This window comes from Dreissena polymorpha, chromosome 11 (assembly GCF_020536995.1).
Source record: "Dreissena polymorpha isolate Duluth1 chromosome 11, UMN_Dpol_1.0, whole genome shotgun sequence".
In the NCBI taxonomy this organism is placed as follows: domain Eukaryota; kingdom Metazoa; phylum Mollusca; class Bivalvia; order Myida; family Dreissenidae; genus Dreissena; species Dreissena polymorpha.
Window position 1 is genome coordinate 63,409,375 of NC_068365.1, and position 20,240 is coordinate 63,429,614.

A 20,240-nucleotide genomic window follows, 5' to 3' on the forward strand; every position below is an offset into this window, starting at 1 on the left:
TGTAAACTGTATTTGCTCATTCTATTCACATATTGTGAAAATGTGCATTTTGAAATAAACGAAGCGAAGCGAAGCGATACGAGAGCTTAACGTGTTATGGATTATATTACCAATAATACCCAATGCGGTACATGGACTTTCATTATTGCAATTTATTAGAGCTCCAATTATTGATCCGAGTATCGATCACACTTAACCTGTGCTGTTTGGTTGCTGTATAAAGAGATCCGTATGACTTGTTTCTAACCCACTTAAGCGTGTGTTGAAGCATATCGCTGATGTCAATAAATGAAATATTTTGAAATCATGCGTATAAAACTGGATGTTTTTAATATGTGTTACTACAATAACACAATAAGTACAATAATTATTGTAACGATTAACGTGCTCACTTGCTATATTACGAAAAAGGATTAATTTAAGGTACGTTTTGGTCAATGTATAATAAAGTTGTTTCAAAGTTTATGTTTAATGGAAAAAAAACTACCTGTATTAATTGAAATATTGTTTATTTCATAGGGTTTGTATTAAACGCGGTAACACGAGCTGATTTAACTATTGGATTTGCAATACCCATATGTTTATTGGTAGCCATGCTATATGTTTGTGTATCTTTTCATTGACTATCCGAACACGTGCCATGGGCGTTTATATTTGATAATAGCTTACAATTCAATCCTTATTTTAAAAAATAAGATCTTTTATAACACGGCCACATGACTTTTATAATGTATATACATGCAGTCAGGTATATACATAAGATTAATACACATACCTGATGCAGTATACATTCAGGTACAATACAGTCGAAATCACCGCAGCAAATCAAGAAAAATGAGTGCTGTGCATCCGCTAGAAAATCATGTCTCACTTTCGGTAAGTATTCACATATTCTTGAAGTCTTTATCATGTTACATCCGGTATGATATTAAAGACGAATTAATATGTTTTATTGCGATAATTGTTTGAAACGCTATTTTATGTGATAGTCCATGGCCAACTGTAGTATGTCGCTTGCATCACTAACAACTTAATAATGTCAAAACATATTGGTGCCGAGTGACGTCTCAACAATCAGGCAATCGGGACTCCTCGGACAATTCCGCCATAACGGCGATCGTCTGGTGTAGCCCACTGTCCGATGCGTTCAGATTGAACAATCAGTGTGGGGAGATTACTCACAGATACAATATATACCTCAATTACTATACGTTTAATGGCATTTTAGATAGATCCGCCTTTTTAGCCCAAATAATTATTTATGTGACTCTTATTTGTCGGATATTCATATTTCCATATTTTGATTTAAAAAAACAGTAAACAGTGAAAATTATCGATAATTTTCACTGATAATTCTCACTGTTTGTAACAGTGAAATTATCAGTTTTAATTCACTGATATTTCTCTATAAACCACCGGAAAGCATAAAATAAACAACTTTAATGATCGTCGTAAGGAAATCACAGTTTATGTTTTTTCGATCATTTCGAAAAAAACGGTTGCGTTCATTAAGCGCCAACTATCATAATCTTAATGCTTTTGAAAATAAATATTTTGCTGGTTAGTGTTCGTTTAGTAAAATCAATTAAGTTATCATAGGCAACATTTCATCGCTCAAAATCTTTTCTTTGACAAATAGAGTCCTGCACAATTGCGCTACTCATGAATGTGCTTGGTACGACGATTCAACAACATACAACATAATCATGATCAGTTTACTGAGTGTATAAAGATGTTGGGTTTTTATTTTAATAATTAAAGGTTCATACTGAAGTATATGAATGCTTATCTTTTAACTCTGTGGTCAACGTTCAACCATTAGTATTTGTCTGTAAACATCAAACATTAACATAGATGAAATAGGTATATTTTCATGCTGTTTCTTATTTTTTCGGACATTTACTTTTGGGAATATGTTTGTGTATTTAAATTTGCGGACTCGAAAAACTTAAACATTATTGTTAACTGTTCTAAAACTAACATTAATTACGGATTCGACGTTAAATGGTCACCCTTCAAACTTACTGTATTTTAACTGTAAATAAGGCTATACACTAACGGCATTGTCCACTATGACCGAAATACTCAAAAATTGAGGATCGAAATCCAAAATAGGAATGCTGATAGCGTAAAAATATTTAAATATTTGCAAGAAAAGAAAGAAGTTAATAAAAAGCATGGTCATATGAGAGAGAATCGCGGTACACTCGATATTTATGTCATACAAACACCGATTGTAACAGTTCGAATGGCAATTTTAGAATAATAGGGTGCAAAAATTGCCATTATGGTTTGCGAATAACAACAATATGTTTGCACCAAAGATACAGTAAAATGTTTTCGGATAATGGTCGCAATTCTTGAATAAATTCTAACTTCCTATGGTATGCTCTATTTCTTCGCGTGTTTTTTCTTTTAAATAATTAATACATTAATGTTTTTGGGTCGTTAACTTTAATTTCTTTCCATTACTGTACAGATTTGTGTTTTGTGTATACCCTTGAACTTATATAGGTTTTTACCATTAGTGCGCAGGCGTGTCAAATAAACGCAACGTCCTGACGTGTTCTTGTTCCAATTTGCTTGATGGTTTAATCACATGCACATGAAACGTTTAATTTGCATTCTAACGATTTTGATGAATCTTTATAAATATCTAACGTGAACACATTATTTGATACAGAACGTTTAAAGTTTATTCGTAGGTCTAATTTCAAAGCATTAACGCTATTGAATTCCAAGGCCAAAGTTGAAATAAAACAAGCGCTAAACTCATAAACGTGATATTGAATTGTATGTCTTGGTGATGAGCGTTCAGACATATCTTTCGACTATAACATGCAAGCTACGCTTAAAAAAAGGAGGGGGGGGGGGGGGGGTGAATGCCTGTACGTAAAGTGTCGTCTCGGATTAACCTTTGCAGTCCGCACAGGCTTGTCACGGTCGAAGCTTTCCACCTCAATTGGATTTTCGCTACAAATGCACTTTATTTAAACGAGAAATATCATTAAAGCGGAACGTGTCGTCCCCGATAAGCCTGTGCACAGGCTCGACTTCACATGCTAATCTGGGACGACGATTTGCACTCATGTATTCAGCCCCTCTTGTTAGATAGAAGCTCATATATTTAAAGCACACGCATGTTTCAGCAACTCGACGATGGGGCGGCTAAAGCGAGCGCGGACGCAGTGGCACCTCTTGAGGACGTTACGTACATCCCGAAGACGGATATCACGAGGCTCGAGGAGTTCAACCTCTTCCAGGTACACGACCATTTATACCAATGTGCGTTAAGTGTCGTCCCAGATTAACCAGTGCAATCGGCACAGGCTAATCAGGGACGACCACTTTCCGCTGTTGTGTAATAATTCGTTTAAATCAAGTCTTTTCATAGCAAAACTCTATTTTACGCGTAAAGTGTCGTACCTGATAAGCCTGTGTGGACTGCACATACAATCTGGAGCGACGCTTAACACATATGTATTAAGCCCAGTGTTCCCAGAGCAGACACCCCGAACTCGGACATTACGAGGCTCGAGTAGTTTTGCACGTTCCAGATACCCCTCCAGGCGTACTTAGCAGTGATAATTTTACAAATTTTCCCGTCCGAGTCCTGGGACTCGGTAACTTGCAAATCTATGAGTCCCCGAATAGAAAGAATGAGTCCAGATATTAAATATATTTTTTTTTAGAAATTTCAATGCATTTTTTTGGGACTCGCATAATTCGAAATTTTGCATCCCCAGAGGTTTTTGTGAGTACATGATGCAGGACTCGCAGGTAAAAAAATCACTGGCTTAGCATCAAGGGCTTGCCAAAGATCATGCTACAGTTTTATGTTACGACTGCATTTGTATGTGCATATTAATACGCATAAAAACTTACACTTGAAAAAGACAGTGAAAATGATTAAAATTACTGGACTAAAGTCATCATAGTGTTGGAGCCAAGCATGAATTCTCTTTTGCAAATAATATGGTAACCTAAATGTGTCATGCCTTGTCTAATGAGACGCACCCTAGATCCTTCACTGGCATAAGAAGTAGAGGCTGAGGTAATTTCTAAATGCATACTTTATTTATCTAATCGTGGCTGTTATCTGTCTGAAAATGATATTCATATGTCGCGTTAGATTTGTATATTAAACTAAAAAAAACTAATATATTCCATATCACTTCAAGACAAATAAATCAGTTAAAAACATTAATTTGCCAGCGTGATATATTAAACAAATACCAGAAAAATACTAGTAAGTCATATTTATAATGAAATGTGATGAAATGCCACAATTAAGCATAACCAATACATTTGTTGTGATGTTAGTGTTTAAGTGTGATATCGCAAACGCTTATGAATATGACATCGTTTCCCTTGCAAGTTATAATATAACGTTTTTCGATATACGGTCGCCTCCGTCTCGCAACCCGGAGGTCCCGAGTTCGATCCTCCCTCTAAGAGCGTTCTCGAGATATCTTGCAACATACTCGAAAACATTTCCCCAAGTCTGGCAACGCAATGTAGATAACATAAAAAAGGTTTCGAGTCAACGGTACATTTCAGTGCGCGAGAAATGGCGACTTCGAGGGAGCCAAGAATCTGCTCGGTAATCCAAAGGTGAAGGCGTCCATTAACAACAATGACGCAGATGGACTTACGCCGCTCCACCTGGCGGCCAGGTACAACTACTTCGAACTGGTCAAGCTGCTAGTGGAGAACGGTGCCGGTGAAAACAATTTAATTATCTTCGTCACGTTAAACATAACACACAGACGCAAACATGATCATATATTAAATACATGTAAGTTGATGCGTTCTTAAGTGGATGTTATGTATTTTAGCTACAATGAAACACTGAAAATGACCATCTTGCCACCCAAACTCATTCAATGACGGTCTATATCACACGTTTTGAGGACTTCATTATAAACATACGAATACAGTTTTCGCGTATTTTTGTTCATTTATTGTACTGAAGCATCAAATAAAAATATCATGTCTTAATGTTGGCAAATTGTCGATTTTTTATTTTCCTCGTTGTTATAGATAAAACATGATAATTTCACTCGCGATTACGCCACGCGTGAAAATGTGTTTATGTTTTTGTTTTTGCTATAACCACATGTGAATTTCGAACATACGCCGAACTCAAATGAAAATGGAATTAACATTTAAAAACTTAAACACAAATTATTATCGGCAGATATTAGAAAATAATCAATTACTTTTTTTTATACCTTTTCACTCTGTATGTTATCATGGCACGTGTATTATAAGGGCTGAATGTAAATTTGGGTACAAATCAACACGTGAATAAAATCATGATCTATAAAAGCCGTGCTCTGTGGATTGGGAGTTTAATGCATTTGCGTAAAGTGTCGTCCCATATTAGCCTGTGCAGTTCGCACAGGCTAATCAGGTACGACCCTTTCCGCTTTTATGATATGTTTCGTTTCAAGAAAGTCTCATCTTAGCGAAATTTAGGTTTAGGCGGAAAGCAGAATGCACAGGTTAATCTGGGACGACACTTTACGCACATGCATTAAACCCCTTTATCACAGAGCACGTCTCGAATGTTACTTATTACGTGTAATGTGGCACATTAATTCTAATCTTCCATACGTAGATTTATTTGTACATAATTTAAATAACATAGATTATTATAACAAAATCATTATGCTGTTGCATTAAACGTTTTTAAAAAAAATCCTCGATTCTGTAAAAATTATGCTTAATTCTTGTGCGCAGTGTGTTATCGGAAATCCAGTTTAGACAGAAAGTGTCATCCCTGTTTATACTCTGCGGGCTTCACAGGCTTATATGTGATGGCACTTCACGTGCATGCATTTAAGCCCAATTTTCCCAGAAGGAGGATCTCAAGTTTTCAATTGCCACTGACGTCATTTCAGAAGTCGACACCGAGGACAATGAGCGCATGACGCCCCTCATGTACGCGTGTCGCCTGAAGCGGAAGCGGACGAAATCCCGGGAGAGCATGGCTAAGTTGTCATTATTGGACTCGCCGAAGTTTTCAACAAGCGTAAATATACCTTTAAACATTATTTCCTGCGTGAAATTGTAAAGTAAGCCCGCAATGAAAAATCCTTACTTCGTATAGAATTGACAAAGATCTACAGCTGTTTCTCCCATTAACGCTCAAAATAAACAAAGAAACGCAGATTAACTTAATTTCCTACGACCTAGTCTTTTGAGTACAATTACTTGGTCAAAAAGAACTTTTCATTATATTGAACAACACATTATGTCTCTTGTAATCAAGTAACATATCATGATTACTAAAGAGTAAATGGACCGTTAAGTTTTACACCGAGATCATTATTTTGCCGAATTATTAAAATACCCATCGCTTTCGCTTTTTACACCAAGAGGACATCCTTATGCTTTCCCATTACGTTATTCACAGAATTGGCAGTAGTTAACAACAACTTATCATCAGAATTACCGACTTATCCATAAAAACAAACTTACATACTAGACACCTGTTCACGTTAGATAACACCATGCGTCTTTTCCGTCAGATGACGATGATGGACATTCTCGGCGGCAAGAAGATCGACACGGATGCTCAGGCGATCCACTTCCTGATATCTCATGGCGCAAACGTGGCGCACAAGGACGCCTACCACATGACGCCGTTGCACCACGCGGCGCTGCGAGGCGACGAGGTCGCGTGCGAACAACTCCTAATATACGCCAAGCAAGGCGTTAACGTTAACGTAAGTCAGGGTTTATGGATTTAATAGAAATTTATCACAGTTGAGAATCATTAGCATGTTTATGATTTTTAGCTCGGCTGTTTTCGGAGTTACTGTGACCTCTAAAAAAAATTCTGACAATCTTTCGCAGTCGATCGTGGCACCCATTATGCGGTGCTCTTGTTTACAAATAAGTGAGCATTTTATGAAACGAAGTTACTTAGTATTCGCGTTCTTCACCTAAGATATACCGGGCGCGAGAACGTTAGCGGGATTTAGGAACATTCTTTAGTTTGATTTTAGTTGTATCACAGTTTAAAACAATTGGGCGTGGGTTCTCCGTTGGGACAAGACCATTAACCATGAACCCAGTTTTATGACCAGGCGAAGTTGCGTGCGTGCTGCTTTTAAAATATGACTATCAAGGGAGAGTGAACGTGCTTCAGAATAATAATAATAATTTATTTGATAAATTACGGTTTTTAAATTCATTATTATCATTGAAAAAAGAGCGCGTCTTTGAGAAGAAAATGTGTGCAACTTTGCGTGTGGTCTGTGTTAGTATATGACATGAGTAAACATTTTTATTCTCATGTGCCTCGCTCAGCGAAAACTGCGCCTAATGCATCTCCCTTTATGTTTTATCACAGAATAGCCCGTGCATTCCACACAGGCCAACCAAAGACGATACTCTCAGCTCTTATGGAATTTCGTCTGTTCTAAACGAAAATCCAGTGTAGGCGTAGGGGGTCGTCCCCGACTTGCCTGTACGGATTGCACATGTTTATTTGAAAGGACACTTAACTCATAGGCATTAGACCCATTGTTCTCATAAAGATGCTTGTATTTCCATATCAGGCCCAGGATGTGCAACGCATGTCTCCACTCCACACCGCCGTGTGCCAGTCGCATTCCGACATAGTCCGGCAGCTCCTGAAGGCCGGTGCCGACGCGAGGAGCAAAGACGAGGACCTCTCCACGCCCTTGCATGAGGCCGCCACCATAGGCAACACTATAATTGGCAGCCTCATCTTTGACAATTGCGTTTTAGCAGACGGAACACCTGACGTCGACAAAGAGGCGAGTCATTTTTTTTATGAGTCTCGCTCTGTGAAAACGGGGCTTAATGCATGAGCGTACGTGTCGTCCCAGATTAGCCTTGCAGTCCGCACTTGTTAATCAATGATTACACTCTCTGCCTTAAATTGATTTTCGTAGAGAGGTGATTTTTTTTTTCACGGAAAATAACAGTCAAGCGGAAAGCGTGGTCCCTTACTAGCCTGTTCGGACTGCACAGGCTAATCTCTGACGAAACTTTACTCACATGCATTAGCCCCGTTTTTTCGCGGCTCATGTTAATATGGTGATATTGTTATTAGGACTTTTGTTGGAAGAACGTTGATCAACATTCAAACACGTCAGTATTGTATGCGTGTAGAAAACATCAGTATTGCATTAGGAACTCTTATCGTATGCTTGGAATTCTGGGATTTTTTAAAACTCCACTATAAAATTGACCGGTCGGTTTTCAATAAACTTTGCATCTTCTTTTGATTAAAACATATCGACTAGACTGACTTTTCGAGGATATGACTTTTCGAGGATATGACTTTTCGAGGATATTACAAAAATGTTTACACTTTTCCTATTATCAAGCTGTCCATATTTTCGGAATTATCAAAACCAGCATAATTATTCTGTGTGAATTTAGACCAAGTAGCAGGCCAGTCAAAACGTACGTATTTATGCATTTAGTCTTATGACACAATTTTACATTCAGAATCTCCTGCTTCTTGACAAGGACGAAGACGGAAATACGCCATTTGTGTTGGCGGTTGGTGCGGGGAAAACGAAATTTATACAGTTCCTTATCAAAAAAGGTATTTGCATTGTAAAGCTTCTTTCAGACGTACATAGTTATCATTGCTATTTATGTTTCCGTATAAAGACAAGATAATTATCTATTCAATGTGGATTAATGTCAACCCATTGAAATTCAGTGTATTTTTTACAAATAGTTAAACCGCTTAACACGTGCTATCCAAGTTCGGGGTTTGAATTATTTCACGGATAAAGCGCTGATGCTTAATTATAATATCTTTAACTGATTTTTGCATGAAATACACTACTTTATTGCCTGTTATATATTACTTTCGCCTTTGCTTTACAACAGTTATTGATTGTAAACATTTGAAATACAAAAGCTTTCGTATTCATTCCTCTATACATATACTACATGCACTTGCACGTAATACTCCATTTCTACCAGACATAAATACAAAAATAGTGTATAATGCGTTTCGTAAATACAAAGAAAAAATCAGTCGAATAATACCAAAGTTACGTTCATGAAAAGTCAGAGCGTATCCTTATTTAAGATGGTTTAAACTACATGCATATTTATGGATTGTTGCTTAAAGTATTTTACGTTTATAAGTAAGGATTTATGAAAATGTATCCTGTGTTGAATTATATGAGCCTACTAGAAACTGGACTTTATGCATGTGCGTGAAGTGACATCTTAGATTACTCCGCATAGGCTAATAAGGGACGACACTTTCCATCTCGTTTAGTAGAAACTGCCTTTAAACAAAATATTCCATACGAGCGAAAAGTGCCGTCTCAGATGAGCCTGTGCGGACTGCATAGGCAATTCATGGATGATACTTAACGCACATGCATAAAGTCAATTTTTTCCAGAACAAGTCTCATAATATTTGTCCTGCGGTTTAAAGGCGCCGACATCAACGTTTCCAACAATATGCGTATGACGCCACTCCACCTTGCGGCAATTGACGGCGACGTGCAAATCATGGAGATTCTCGTGGAAAAGGGCGCGAAAATTGACGTCATGAACCAGGAGCAACAGACGCCGCTGCACAAGGCCTGTACCCATAACAGCGTCGCCTGCATCGAGTACCTGCTCAAGAAGTAGGCTCATGAGATTTGTGTAGCTAGTGAGGTTATACTTTGAATTGAAATACGTTTAGAAAGTCAAACATCAACTGGAAACTTATTTAATATTGAAGCAGATTGAGCATTTTGCTGTGACATAGTTGCGTTATGCTTTGTATGAAAATGTCTTGAAAAAGTCAAACGTCAGCTAGAGACTTATTTAATATTTAAACGATTTGAGCTTCCACTTAATTGCGTTATACTTTGAATGAAAATACCTTGAGGAGAGTCAAAATGTCAACTAGAAACTCATACTCATTCAGACGATTACTTCGTAAACATGATTTACCAAGTTGTAAATGGTTTGAATCAATCCCAAACGTCTTGCTAAGTATTATTAACGTCTATATTTCAAGAAACTGACACTGAAATGAACAGTTTCATAAACTCTTTAATTGTTTTAAATTAACCCATTTATGCCTAGCGTCCTAAAAAAAGGACATTGCAAACAGCGTCTCATCAGGGTCTACACTGTTTGCTTAAACGAAATTCTGTAAGAAATATTCTAAAAATAGAAATAAATATACCAGACATCCCTAATTTTGGAAATAAATTGATCCAATTTTGAAGGATGGGAGAGTCCACTGGGCATAAATGGGTTAAATAAGATTCTAGTTGACATTTTTACTCTCCTCAAGGTATTTTCATTAAATAAGTGCAGTTTGCAATCATCTTGTTATTGCATTAAAAGAATATGACAACTTGTGTTCTGTGTATCTTTATTGAATACTTTTAAATGCTTCGCTCATGCTTTGATGTTTCCAGAGGTGCAAACAAAGAGGCCAAGGACTTTGAAAACTTCACCCCTCTGGCCCTGGCGGTAGTGCACGGACATGTGCGCGTCGTGCAGATGCTGCTGGCAGCCGGATCTGACGTCACAGTGGAGGACAAGAACGACAGCACGCTGGTGTTCCTGGCCGCCGAGGAGAATAAGCTCGACGTGTTAAAGGTGCGGTTGTGCTTTAACTATTAATTCGTTATATCGTTATATTCTGGTCTCGATTTATTGAATATTCTTAAGGGGCACATCTACTGTTAATAATTATATTATGTTTTTTTTCAAATATAAGATCATCTGCCTAATTTTTTTTTTGTCTTTTTTGATGAGAACAAGCTTGACGTATTATAGGTACGGTTGCACTACACATATTTTCCGAATTATAGAATTTTTATGCAATGTACATACATTTACGCCTCTGGCATGCGCACTATCGATAAGGGTTCCGGTATCGCCAAAGTCGTATTGAAGTGAGTGATTATTGTACCTCCAACGAAGGCGTGTATCGAAAAGAATATTTTGGGCAATGTAATATTTTTGTCACGATTTGATTGCAAGTTTAAAATGAAATTTATTTATAAAACTAAACAACATAATTACTGTTTATAAAAAAACAATCAAATTAAAAGGAAAGCAGCGACAAATGACTGTTTAGCTTAAATCAGACCTAAGTATGTTTAAGAAATCGGCTAATTGTACTTGACCGGTTTAGTTCGTAATTTCATGCTCTGCTCCATGTATAGAATGTTTGAAACATCGCAACTTGTCTGAATTTGGAATTAAACCGTAAAAATGTGACTGCTTAAAACATTTAGTTAGATTCAACTGTACGAATATTTAGTAATATGCCAAAGACTGAATTGTCAGCATTACTGAAAATATACTGAATTGTACAGCAAACGACTAAACAGCTTGCAAATGTACGTTTTGATTGGTATTTATAATTTTGTTATTGTGTGAAAGTGAGAAATTAGATTTTAAGAGTGATTTAAACTTTGAGTCCTGGTCTAAATATAAGACAAATATATGTTTTTAGTAGCTATTTTCTAATTGCATAAAGTGTTGCAATGCAATTTTGAATGAAACAAATCGATTCAAAGACATGTCCTTATGACATATGTCAATGATATTTTGCAAAAAATATAACGTTAACTTATTTGAGTGTGTTTTGATGCATGGTTTTTAAAAATAAAGTTCAACATAATACAACCATGCTTTTATGACAGGTTCTAATGACAACCCCGAAGATAAAGGAGCTGATAAACCATCGAGACGAATGGAACAACTCTCCCCTGCACGTGGCATCCCAGAACGGTCATGTGAACGTCGTCAAGGTGACGCACAACAATGCAAAACAACAATATATGAAAAAAACTGTAATGCGGACTTTTGACTTGTATACAGCAACCATCGCCTTTTAAATTACTATATCTAAACCTCATCTGATGTCTTGTAATTACACATCAGCCTGTTAATATCCATATTCATCTTATAATACCTTAACATATAATCCGTTTAGTAAGTAACAACGCCTACTCTTATCAACTGTGACTCCAAAACAAAAATACACCCCTACTGCGTATGTTGTTTTAACATCTGTAAAAATAATCTAATTGCAACACGTGTAAAAATCACAGGCAAATTTTGGAAATGTTCGTAATATTTACGTATTACGCTTAAGTCGTTTGTTAAAATCGTCTCAACAAATAAAAACATATTTTACCAATATTTCATATACTGTTTCTTTGGTTCAGTTCTTGATAGAAAATGGGGCAATGGTGACCTTGAAAAACGACCGTGAGCAGACTCCGATACACCTGGCAGCCATAAAAGGATACGTTGGGTGAGCTTATTTGTCTTAGCAGAGACTCGTCCTAAAATAACTGGTATAAAAGATTCTTCGTTTAAACGCATATGGTTCAATTAGATGGGCAATATTGTCGTTATGATAAATGTATCTTTCAAAATAAAATCATTGGGAAAATCAGATACAAAAAGGTTTATTGTGATACATAGGGTGTGCGTCTTTGCCATAATGTCGTTCATTTGCCGCGATACATGTGCGTGGTAACCGGGATAACATTTGCTGTGTAATATAATTGGTAGACCAGCTTTCAAATTCTCGTTTATTGTCACTATAAAAATCGAATGTCTGATGAACTTTCTCCACCGTCAAAATACCATGTTTCCATATTAAACTGTTGAAATTGTTATAAATGATTTTTGGTGCATAGTATGACAATGGGGTTATGTTTCACTCAATGATGGTTTTCGTTCATAACAATTTGTGTGAACCAATAGCTCAATAGATCCGTTATATACCTGAATCTAGACCGTTACGATGTATAAGCAAAGGTTTTTCCATTTAACTGACTACTTCCCACTATTTCAGCGTTGTCCAGGCGATTGTTGCCCACGACAAGACAACGCTTAACGACCATGATGAGAACTCTGACACGGCCCTCCACCTGGCGGCCTCTAACGGTCACGTTCAGCTCGTTCACGTTCTTCTGACGTTGGGCGCGAACCACGAAATCATGTAAGGTGGTCAAGGTTACATTGATGTATTGATATTTGAATAACAATGTGTTTAAGCTGTTTAAAATACACCCCTCAAAAAAAAAAAAAAATTGGGAAATATTTTCTTATTAACAACGAGCCGACCAATAGACAATCGGAACTTTTAGATCGGCAAAATCATACCGATTTTGCTGACTTGGTAATATATAAGCCACTCTCGGATAAAACTGTGCATTAGGCATATGCGTAGTGTATTACGCTGTGAAGCAGCCGAAAATGGCCTTTATATATCATATATATTAATAACGTACACAAAACAATGACTCCTGTGGACAAAGTATATTTTATTTAACAGCTAAATTAACCCTCTTATCATGTGCATTAACAAATCCCGTTTTCTTAAACGTTAATCAAACATGAAAATGTACATATGAGCCTCGATCTGGGAAAATCGTGCTTAATGCAAGTGCGTTAAGTGTCGTTCAAGACAGGCCTGTGCCGTCTTCACAGGTAAGCGGGGACGAAACTTTCCGCTTTTATGTTTGTTTTTTATTTAAACGAAGTCTCTTATGATTAAAAATCCAATTAAAACGGAAATGTTCGTACATGATTAGGATTGGCTTATTTGCACGTGTTTATATATATATATATATATATATATATATATATATATATATATATATATATATATATATATATATATATATAAGCATAACATAACGTCATGTTCCGCTTCCAATCTCTGCAGGAATAGCAATCTACAGACACCCATCGCGGCGGCGGCGGCCAACGGTCACCTGAAGGTCGTCGAGCTTCTGGTTAGAGCGGGCGCCTTCATTGACATTCCTGATAAACTTGGAGTACGTCCACAATTATGTTTATTTATACGTAATCGTATGTGTGTCATTCTTTTGTAATAAAACGGTTCTGAAACGGTATCAGTACGCAGCCTTCTTTGGCTTTTATTATTTAAGTAACATTACTGCTCAAAATCAACGAATTTTTTTTACATTATTTAGTAAAATAAAGCTACATAATTATAAAATCATTGTTCCTTATGACAATTGCCGAAATTTCAACGCCAGATTTGGTCTGGTAAAATAGATGTTTGTGGATACCAAATGCTCGATTTTATTATGGTTTTAACATGGTACCATTTTAGAGTTCGTGTGTCTAATGAATAGATATATTCGCAGGAAATTAGCATGGAATTTATTGTTTCCACAAATAAATAAAAACGAGCATTTTGTATCTACAATAATCTATGTAATCATACCACATTTAGCGTCGAAATTGTGGCTATTGCTATAAGGAACACTGATTGTATAGGATTTAATTTTATTTTACTAATTACTTTATGAAATGTTCGTTGATTTTGAGCGTTATAGAGACTCTAACTCAAACCAAGTAATGTTTTAAATGATGTGATATGGTGTTAATAGTCATTAAGGGAAACAATGGTTGTTAACTGTACTGGAACAAGGATAAGGCCAGCAAGTAGAACCATTTAATACCACCGGAAAACTACACAAAGTCCTTTATGCGTTTTATTTTCCACAATGACATACGATGATGTAAGATGGTATACATGCGGTAAATACTGAAAATAGACAAAGAAACAAATAAAGCTATTTTACTAAAAGACATTGTCGAAGGACCTTTCTAATTTAACATTGACATATAAACACATATTGACTTCAAAAATGCAAATACTGCAGTTGCATTCAGGAACTAGATTATTAAAGATTCAGAAAAATTATAAAAATAGTTTTATAAATGAAGACTTTAAGCTCTAAGGTTAAAATACGAAATGAGCACTTGTACGTACAAATTTGGGTACGAATCCAGAAGTCTATAAAAACCGAATTTGAGAGAGTTAAACACGAAAGTATTACAGTTAAAGTAACGATTACATCAATAAATATTTAAATACTTCAGTGACTTACACCATGCAGCCTCCATAACGCTGCATTTATATTAAAATTGATGGAACAAAATTTAGTTCAAACATGGCGGACGTAAAAAATACACAAGGCAAACAATCGACAGAAAAGATAACCAACTATCGAAAAAAAGCGACGAGCTTAATTAGCGGCAAGAGGTACTCCCAGTTATCTGGGGGACACGACATTAACTTCTTTACAACGATTTTACATATCCCAGTCCCCATACCTAGGATATTTAAGTGATAATTATTCCCAGTCAACATGGCAGTTTACTACATTATGACAAACTGTCCAGTAAAGTCCATGGAAAGCAAAAAGCGTCGCCTGGAAATAAGGTCAATATCGCATGATGGCTTTCAATGGATTGATTTTTTTCTAAGTACAATCACAATGTCATTTCCAGCTAACGCCCCTATTGTTGGCGTCAATGAACGGCCACTTTAACGTCGTGGAATACCTTCTGGAGAGGCAAGCTGATGTGACTCTCACTGACAAGCAGGGCTTGAATTGCCTGGACCTGGCAGTGAAGTATGATCAACAGTAAGTCAACATAATTGATAAGTTTACCATCCTAAAGACAAATGAGGCAAAATGAATGTGCATAACGTATCTTCCAAATTAACCCGTGTATTCCACACAAGCTAATCAGGGAGGACACTTTTCGTGTATTTTTATTCGTTGAAAGAAAATCTCTGCTATTCTAAGAGAAAATCCTGAGTGAACGTGAAAATGTGGATAGTGTCATACCTGCACACGCTAATCTGGAACAATACTTTACGCACACCTATGATCAACAGTAAGTCAAAATGGTTAAGGAAAATGCTTCTTCCGCCCGCCTAAACGCGGTTTTGATTTTTTGGAAAAAAAATTGGCAAACATGATACCCAAAACATTTTGTTGTTGTTTTTTTTATTTTGTGTGTGTGTGTTTGCTTAAGATTAAACGTGGTAGATCTATTATAAAACGAGTTAATAATTTTGGTTACAATGAAAAGAATTGGAATTTTACCATCCGCAGAGATACTTATTGAAGCACGAGGTCAAAACTGCGGTCACGGCCTTGGAACGGTCAATTCAAACACTTTGTGTTAAACCTGGTTTGCTGGATATCGAAGTGCCCACACTGCTTATAGTCCTTCATTAAACATTTTAACGTTAATCTTAGTTAACAAGTTCAAGTTGTACGTTTATTGGCGATGTGAAATAAAATATCTCCGGAAATGTATAGCTTACTACTAATAAGTATAAAGCATGCACAATTATTTAACAATCATTAACAAAATGCATTAGTTGATTAAGTAAGTTCCTTTTCAAATTCACAGGTATGCAAAGCAGCATGAATAATTACAAATTAGTGAACATTGAAATGAGCCTTGTACTGGGAGAACTTTGGCATACCGCATGTGTGTGAAGTGTCGTTCCAGATTAACATGTGCAGTGCGCACAGGCTAATCAGGACCGAAGCTATCCGCTTGTCGGGTAAATGCAATTTAAGCGGAAAGTGTCTTCTCTGATAAGCTTGTGCGACTGCACAGGCTAATCTGAGACGACGCTTTAAGCCCAGATTTCACACAAGGTTCCAATAATTTGTCTTATTACGTTTTTTTTAGAGAAGTTGTGATGGATATTCTGAAGTCTGACGTCTGGGAGAACGCCCTCCGCAACACAACCATAGAGAACGGCTGCGTGTGCACACCGCTCAGACGTCTCATCAGGAAAATGCCAGGTGATGAATCCGTTGTGCCTCGCTCTAGGGAAACATGACTTCAAGCGTGTGCGGAAAATGTCGTCACAGACTAGCCTGTGTAATTTGCACAGGCTAATCAGGCACTTCATTCTTCGCTTACATAAATTGTGTCGTTTACCGCAGGCCTCTTATAAACGAAAATCATATCTAAGCAGACAGTGTGGTCCCTGATTAGCCCGTGCGGACAGCACAGGCTTATCTGGGACCATACTGTACGCACATGTTTTGAGGCAAGTTTCTCCATAGCGAGGCTCATATTATAAAATACACATACTGATGTAACCATGAAGTTTTTAGCTCGGCTGTTTTCGGAGAAAACCCGAGGTATTGTCATAGCCAGCTCGTCGTGTCGTGTGTCCGTCGTCGTCCGCGTCGTGCTTAAACCTTAACATTTTGTCAAGGTTTTGAACATTGGCTCTAAAATCAAAGTGCTTCAACCTACAACTTTGAAACTTTATATGTAGCTGCACATTGATGGGTTCTACATGCCACATCCATTTTGGGTCACTAGGTCAAAGGTCAAGGTCACTGTGACCTCTAAAAAAATTAAAAAATGACAAGCTTGCATTTTTTCAAAACTGCACCCGCAACCGAGCGTGGCACCCGTTATGCGGTGCTCTTCTTATTCTTTGGAGCAAGGTCGAAACACTCAATAGCTTTGAATCGATGCGTTCTTTTAAAATATCTGTCAACTTTTGCAAATGTGTTTTGTCTCCCGTTGTTTCTCTTCGATCAAATTGTGTGTTATTTATGTTTGTTTTACACAGCACAACGTGATACGTTTTTACAAATAACATCATACGTTGTAATTTTAGATCTTACTAGTGTTCGTCATTTTTCTATTGAATGAGAATTACATAAGCTTTATGTCGACATTAAATATTGTCTGTTACGATTTATTGTTGATCAATCAAAGTTTCAGTGCGCGTATGCAAAAGTAAGTTATAACTCGTAACAACATGCTTATGTTTCGATGCATTAAATTTTTGCAGATGACGACAGAATAGTTCATTCACCAATTTTACAAAAGTGTTTACTTAAAATCCCAAGGTGCATTAAAATTAGTATGCATGCCATTGTTGCACCTACAGAGGCGGCCGAAAAAGTGTTTGACAACTGCATCACGTCCAAGAAGGTCGACGGTGGCCCGAATGAGAAAGCTGAGATGTTCGAGGTCAAGTACAACTTCGAGTTTCTTGATGACCTCTACAGCATCACCCATTGGAAAGAAAAAAAGAAACGAAAGAGAGGCGAGCCGAGTGAGTTAAAATCTTATTATACTTATTAGCCATGTATGACTATTTATTGTCATGCATGGACATTATACAAGCGTGTTACAAATGTTGCTAGATGGTTTTTTTATGTATCAGTAACTTATATTTGCGCGGTACATTTATATTGATATTAAAACATCATCATTTGAGTGGCATCATCGTCTTCTTGCAGAAAAAGCTACGTAGAAGGCCTTAATTGGTTTCTCTCGAAGCTCAAGCCATCAACATGGCGAGGTAAGGCTGCATTTAATGTTGGAACACATAATAAGAGCCTAGTTCTGGGAAAACTGGGCTTGGTGCATGTGCGTGAAGTGTCGTTCAAAATAAGCCTGTGAATTCAGCACAGGCAAATCGGGGGACGACACTTTCTACCTTAACAGGATTTACGCTAAGTTTTTAGATAAGATTTTAGCTAAGTCTTCCCGTAAAAGAAAAGTGCAATAAAGCGATAGTTGTCGTCTCTGATGGCCTGTAGGGACGTCATAGGCTTATCGTATGAGCAATTTGACGCACATGCATTAGAACGGTTTTCCGAGAGCGATTCCTATTATATTTCTATTTTACCTGTGCGACATCTATCGGTAGTAAGTTTATGTTATCTAATTTAGCATGTGAATGCTATTTCGATATTGAAGTTTGAAATCCAGAGGTGCGCAACTATTACTTAAATGTGCTGGGAAACCTCTAACTGGTATTTCATGATGGATTTATTGTGTGAATTGATCTCTTTAAGAATAGTTGCATTGCAAAAAAACGTTTCTTCGTAATTCTGGAGTTGTTGCTGTTTCATTTTCGAGGCTTCTAAGCTTTTGGTTTTTCACTCTCATCTTATAATAGAGCATAATTATGATGATACTGAAAAATGAAGTGATGCATTATGTTGAGACTCGGCTTTGGATTGCAAAGACGTCGAGCGTAATTGTGCATTGTGTACCTGAAAAAGAATCGTAAAAGTCGATACAATACACTCGGATCTAGTACACAAGTTTTGCCAACGATGCATGGTCTGGTCGCTAGTTCACAAAATGAACGATAAAGGGTTCATTTATAGATATATAAAACATTTGCTTTAAACTTATCTATTTTAAATCATATAAACATTATCATATCTCCCAAATAAAGAGATTTTACGCACACAAAAAGCATGAAAGTTGAGGTATTTAATTTTGAAAATGGCAAACATATTTTGGTCAACACTTTGCGATTTTTTTAAACGGAGTTTTTCAATAAATGCATACCCAAAAACACTTCAACGTCATTTAGTCCTAGTAGAACAGTTTCTTTCGTTCTCTTCACCATCAAGTACGAAAAAGATTCAATGTATGTTATTTTCTTTGTGTATTTTTATTATGTTCCAGTCATTAACTGCTGTTACTCAGGGTTTTCGTTCTTGTCGATTCTGCCACCGTGAAAAACTTATTAGAAGACGCTCAAACCTTTAGACAGAATTGAGAATTGAAATGAAACTTCATATATAAATACCTTATATCCACACATACATTGTGATTGCCGATAAGGATGCAGGGGTCAAGTGTCATTATTTCAAAAACTAGAAAATAAACTTACATTTTAACTCAATAACTAAACAATGAATGAAGCTGATGTTATTATATGATGATGTGTGGGTATATGAATATGTTTTGATTTGAAAAGCGAAACGATTACCATCGACCGCCAAATAAAACACGACAAACCAAACTTGTATATGTATTACAAGATGACATCCTTGGGTCCGTTGCATCTCCAGTGACAAAGATAATATATTCGTTGCCAATGTTTTAAACAATTATGTCAAGTCCCCTGGCCAATTGATGTGAAATGATTGTATTATTTCAAAATATACTATTCCGAAAGTTCAAATAGCCCATTTCCAATTGGAACGAATTCAAAACAAAGATTAACAATAATATTCAGAACCGTTTCTCTGAATGCATGCCTTTATGGTTTCAGATCGGACTGGTTCCATATACAACGGATTCAGAAATGTTCTACACAATCACCCCCTGATTATAATGGTAAGTGCGCTATTTCTAGTAGTCGTTTCCTGACTACACACCGTCCATTTCTGATTGTAATATACTCTCGACAGCACAAATCGGTATTGTTTGCAAGTGCTAATATATGTGTTGTGTCTGAGAAAACTGGGCAAGATGCATGTGCGTTAAGTGTGTCCTAGATTAGCATGTGCAGTCCGCACAGGCTAATCATGGACGACCTTTCCGTTCAATGATAAGTTTTGTTTAAAGGAAGTCCCGTTTTTACCGAAAATCTAGTTTAAGCGGAAAGTGTCGCCCCTGATTAGCCTGTG

At 36.8% G+C, this 20,240-nt stretch overlaps 1 protein-coding gene across 1 annotated transcript; it reads left to right on the forward strand.

Moving 5' to 3' along the window:
* Positions 1-834: 834 nt before the first annotated feature.
* Positions 835-19,343, forward strand: LOC127849899 (transient receptor potential cation channel subfamily A member 1 homolog). The gene is made up of 17 exons (XM_052382649.1): positions 835-876; positions 3,150-3,263; positions 4,561-4,723; positions 5,907-6,037; positions 6,537-6,734; positions 7,572-7,793; positions 8,494-8,593; positions 9,449-9,644; positions 10,434-10,617; positions 11,673-11,780; positions 12,201-12,289; positions 12,839-12,985; positions 13,715-13,826; positions 15,316-15,452; positions 16,522-16,637; positions 17,750-17,917; positions 19,291-19,343. Exons 1-17 carry the CDS (start codon positions 835-837, stop codon positions 19,341-19,343), a joined length of 2,280 nt encoding a protein of 759 aa, XP_052238609.1.
* Positions 19,344-20,240: the final 897 nt, after the last annotated feature.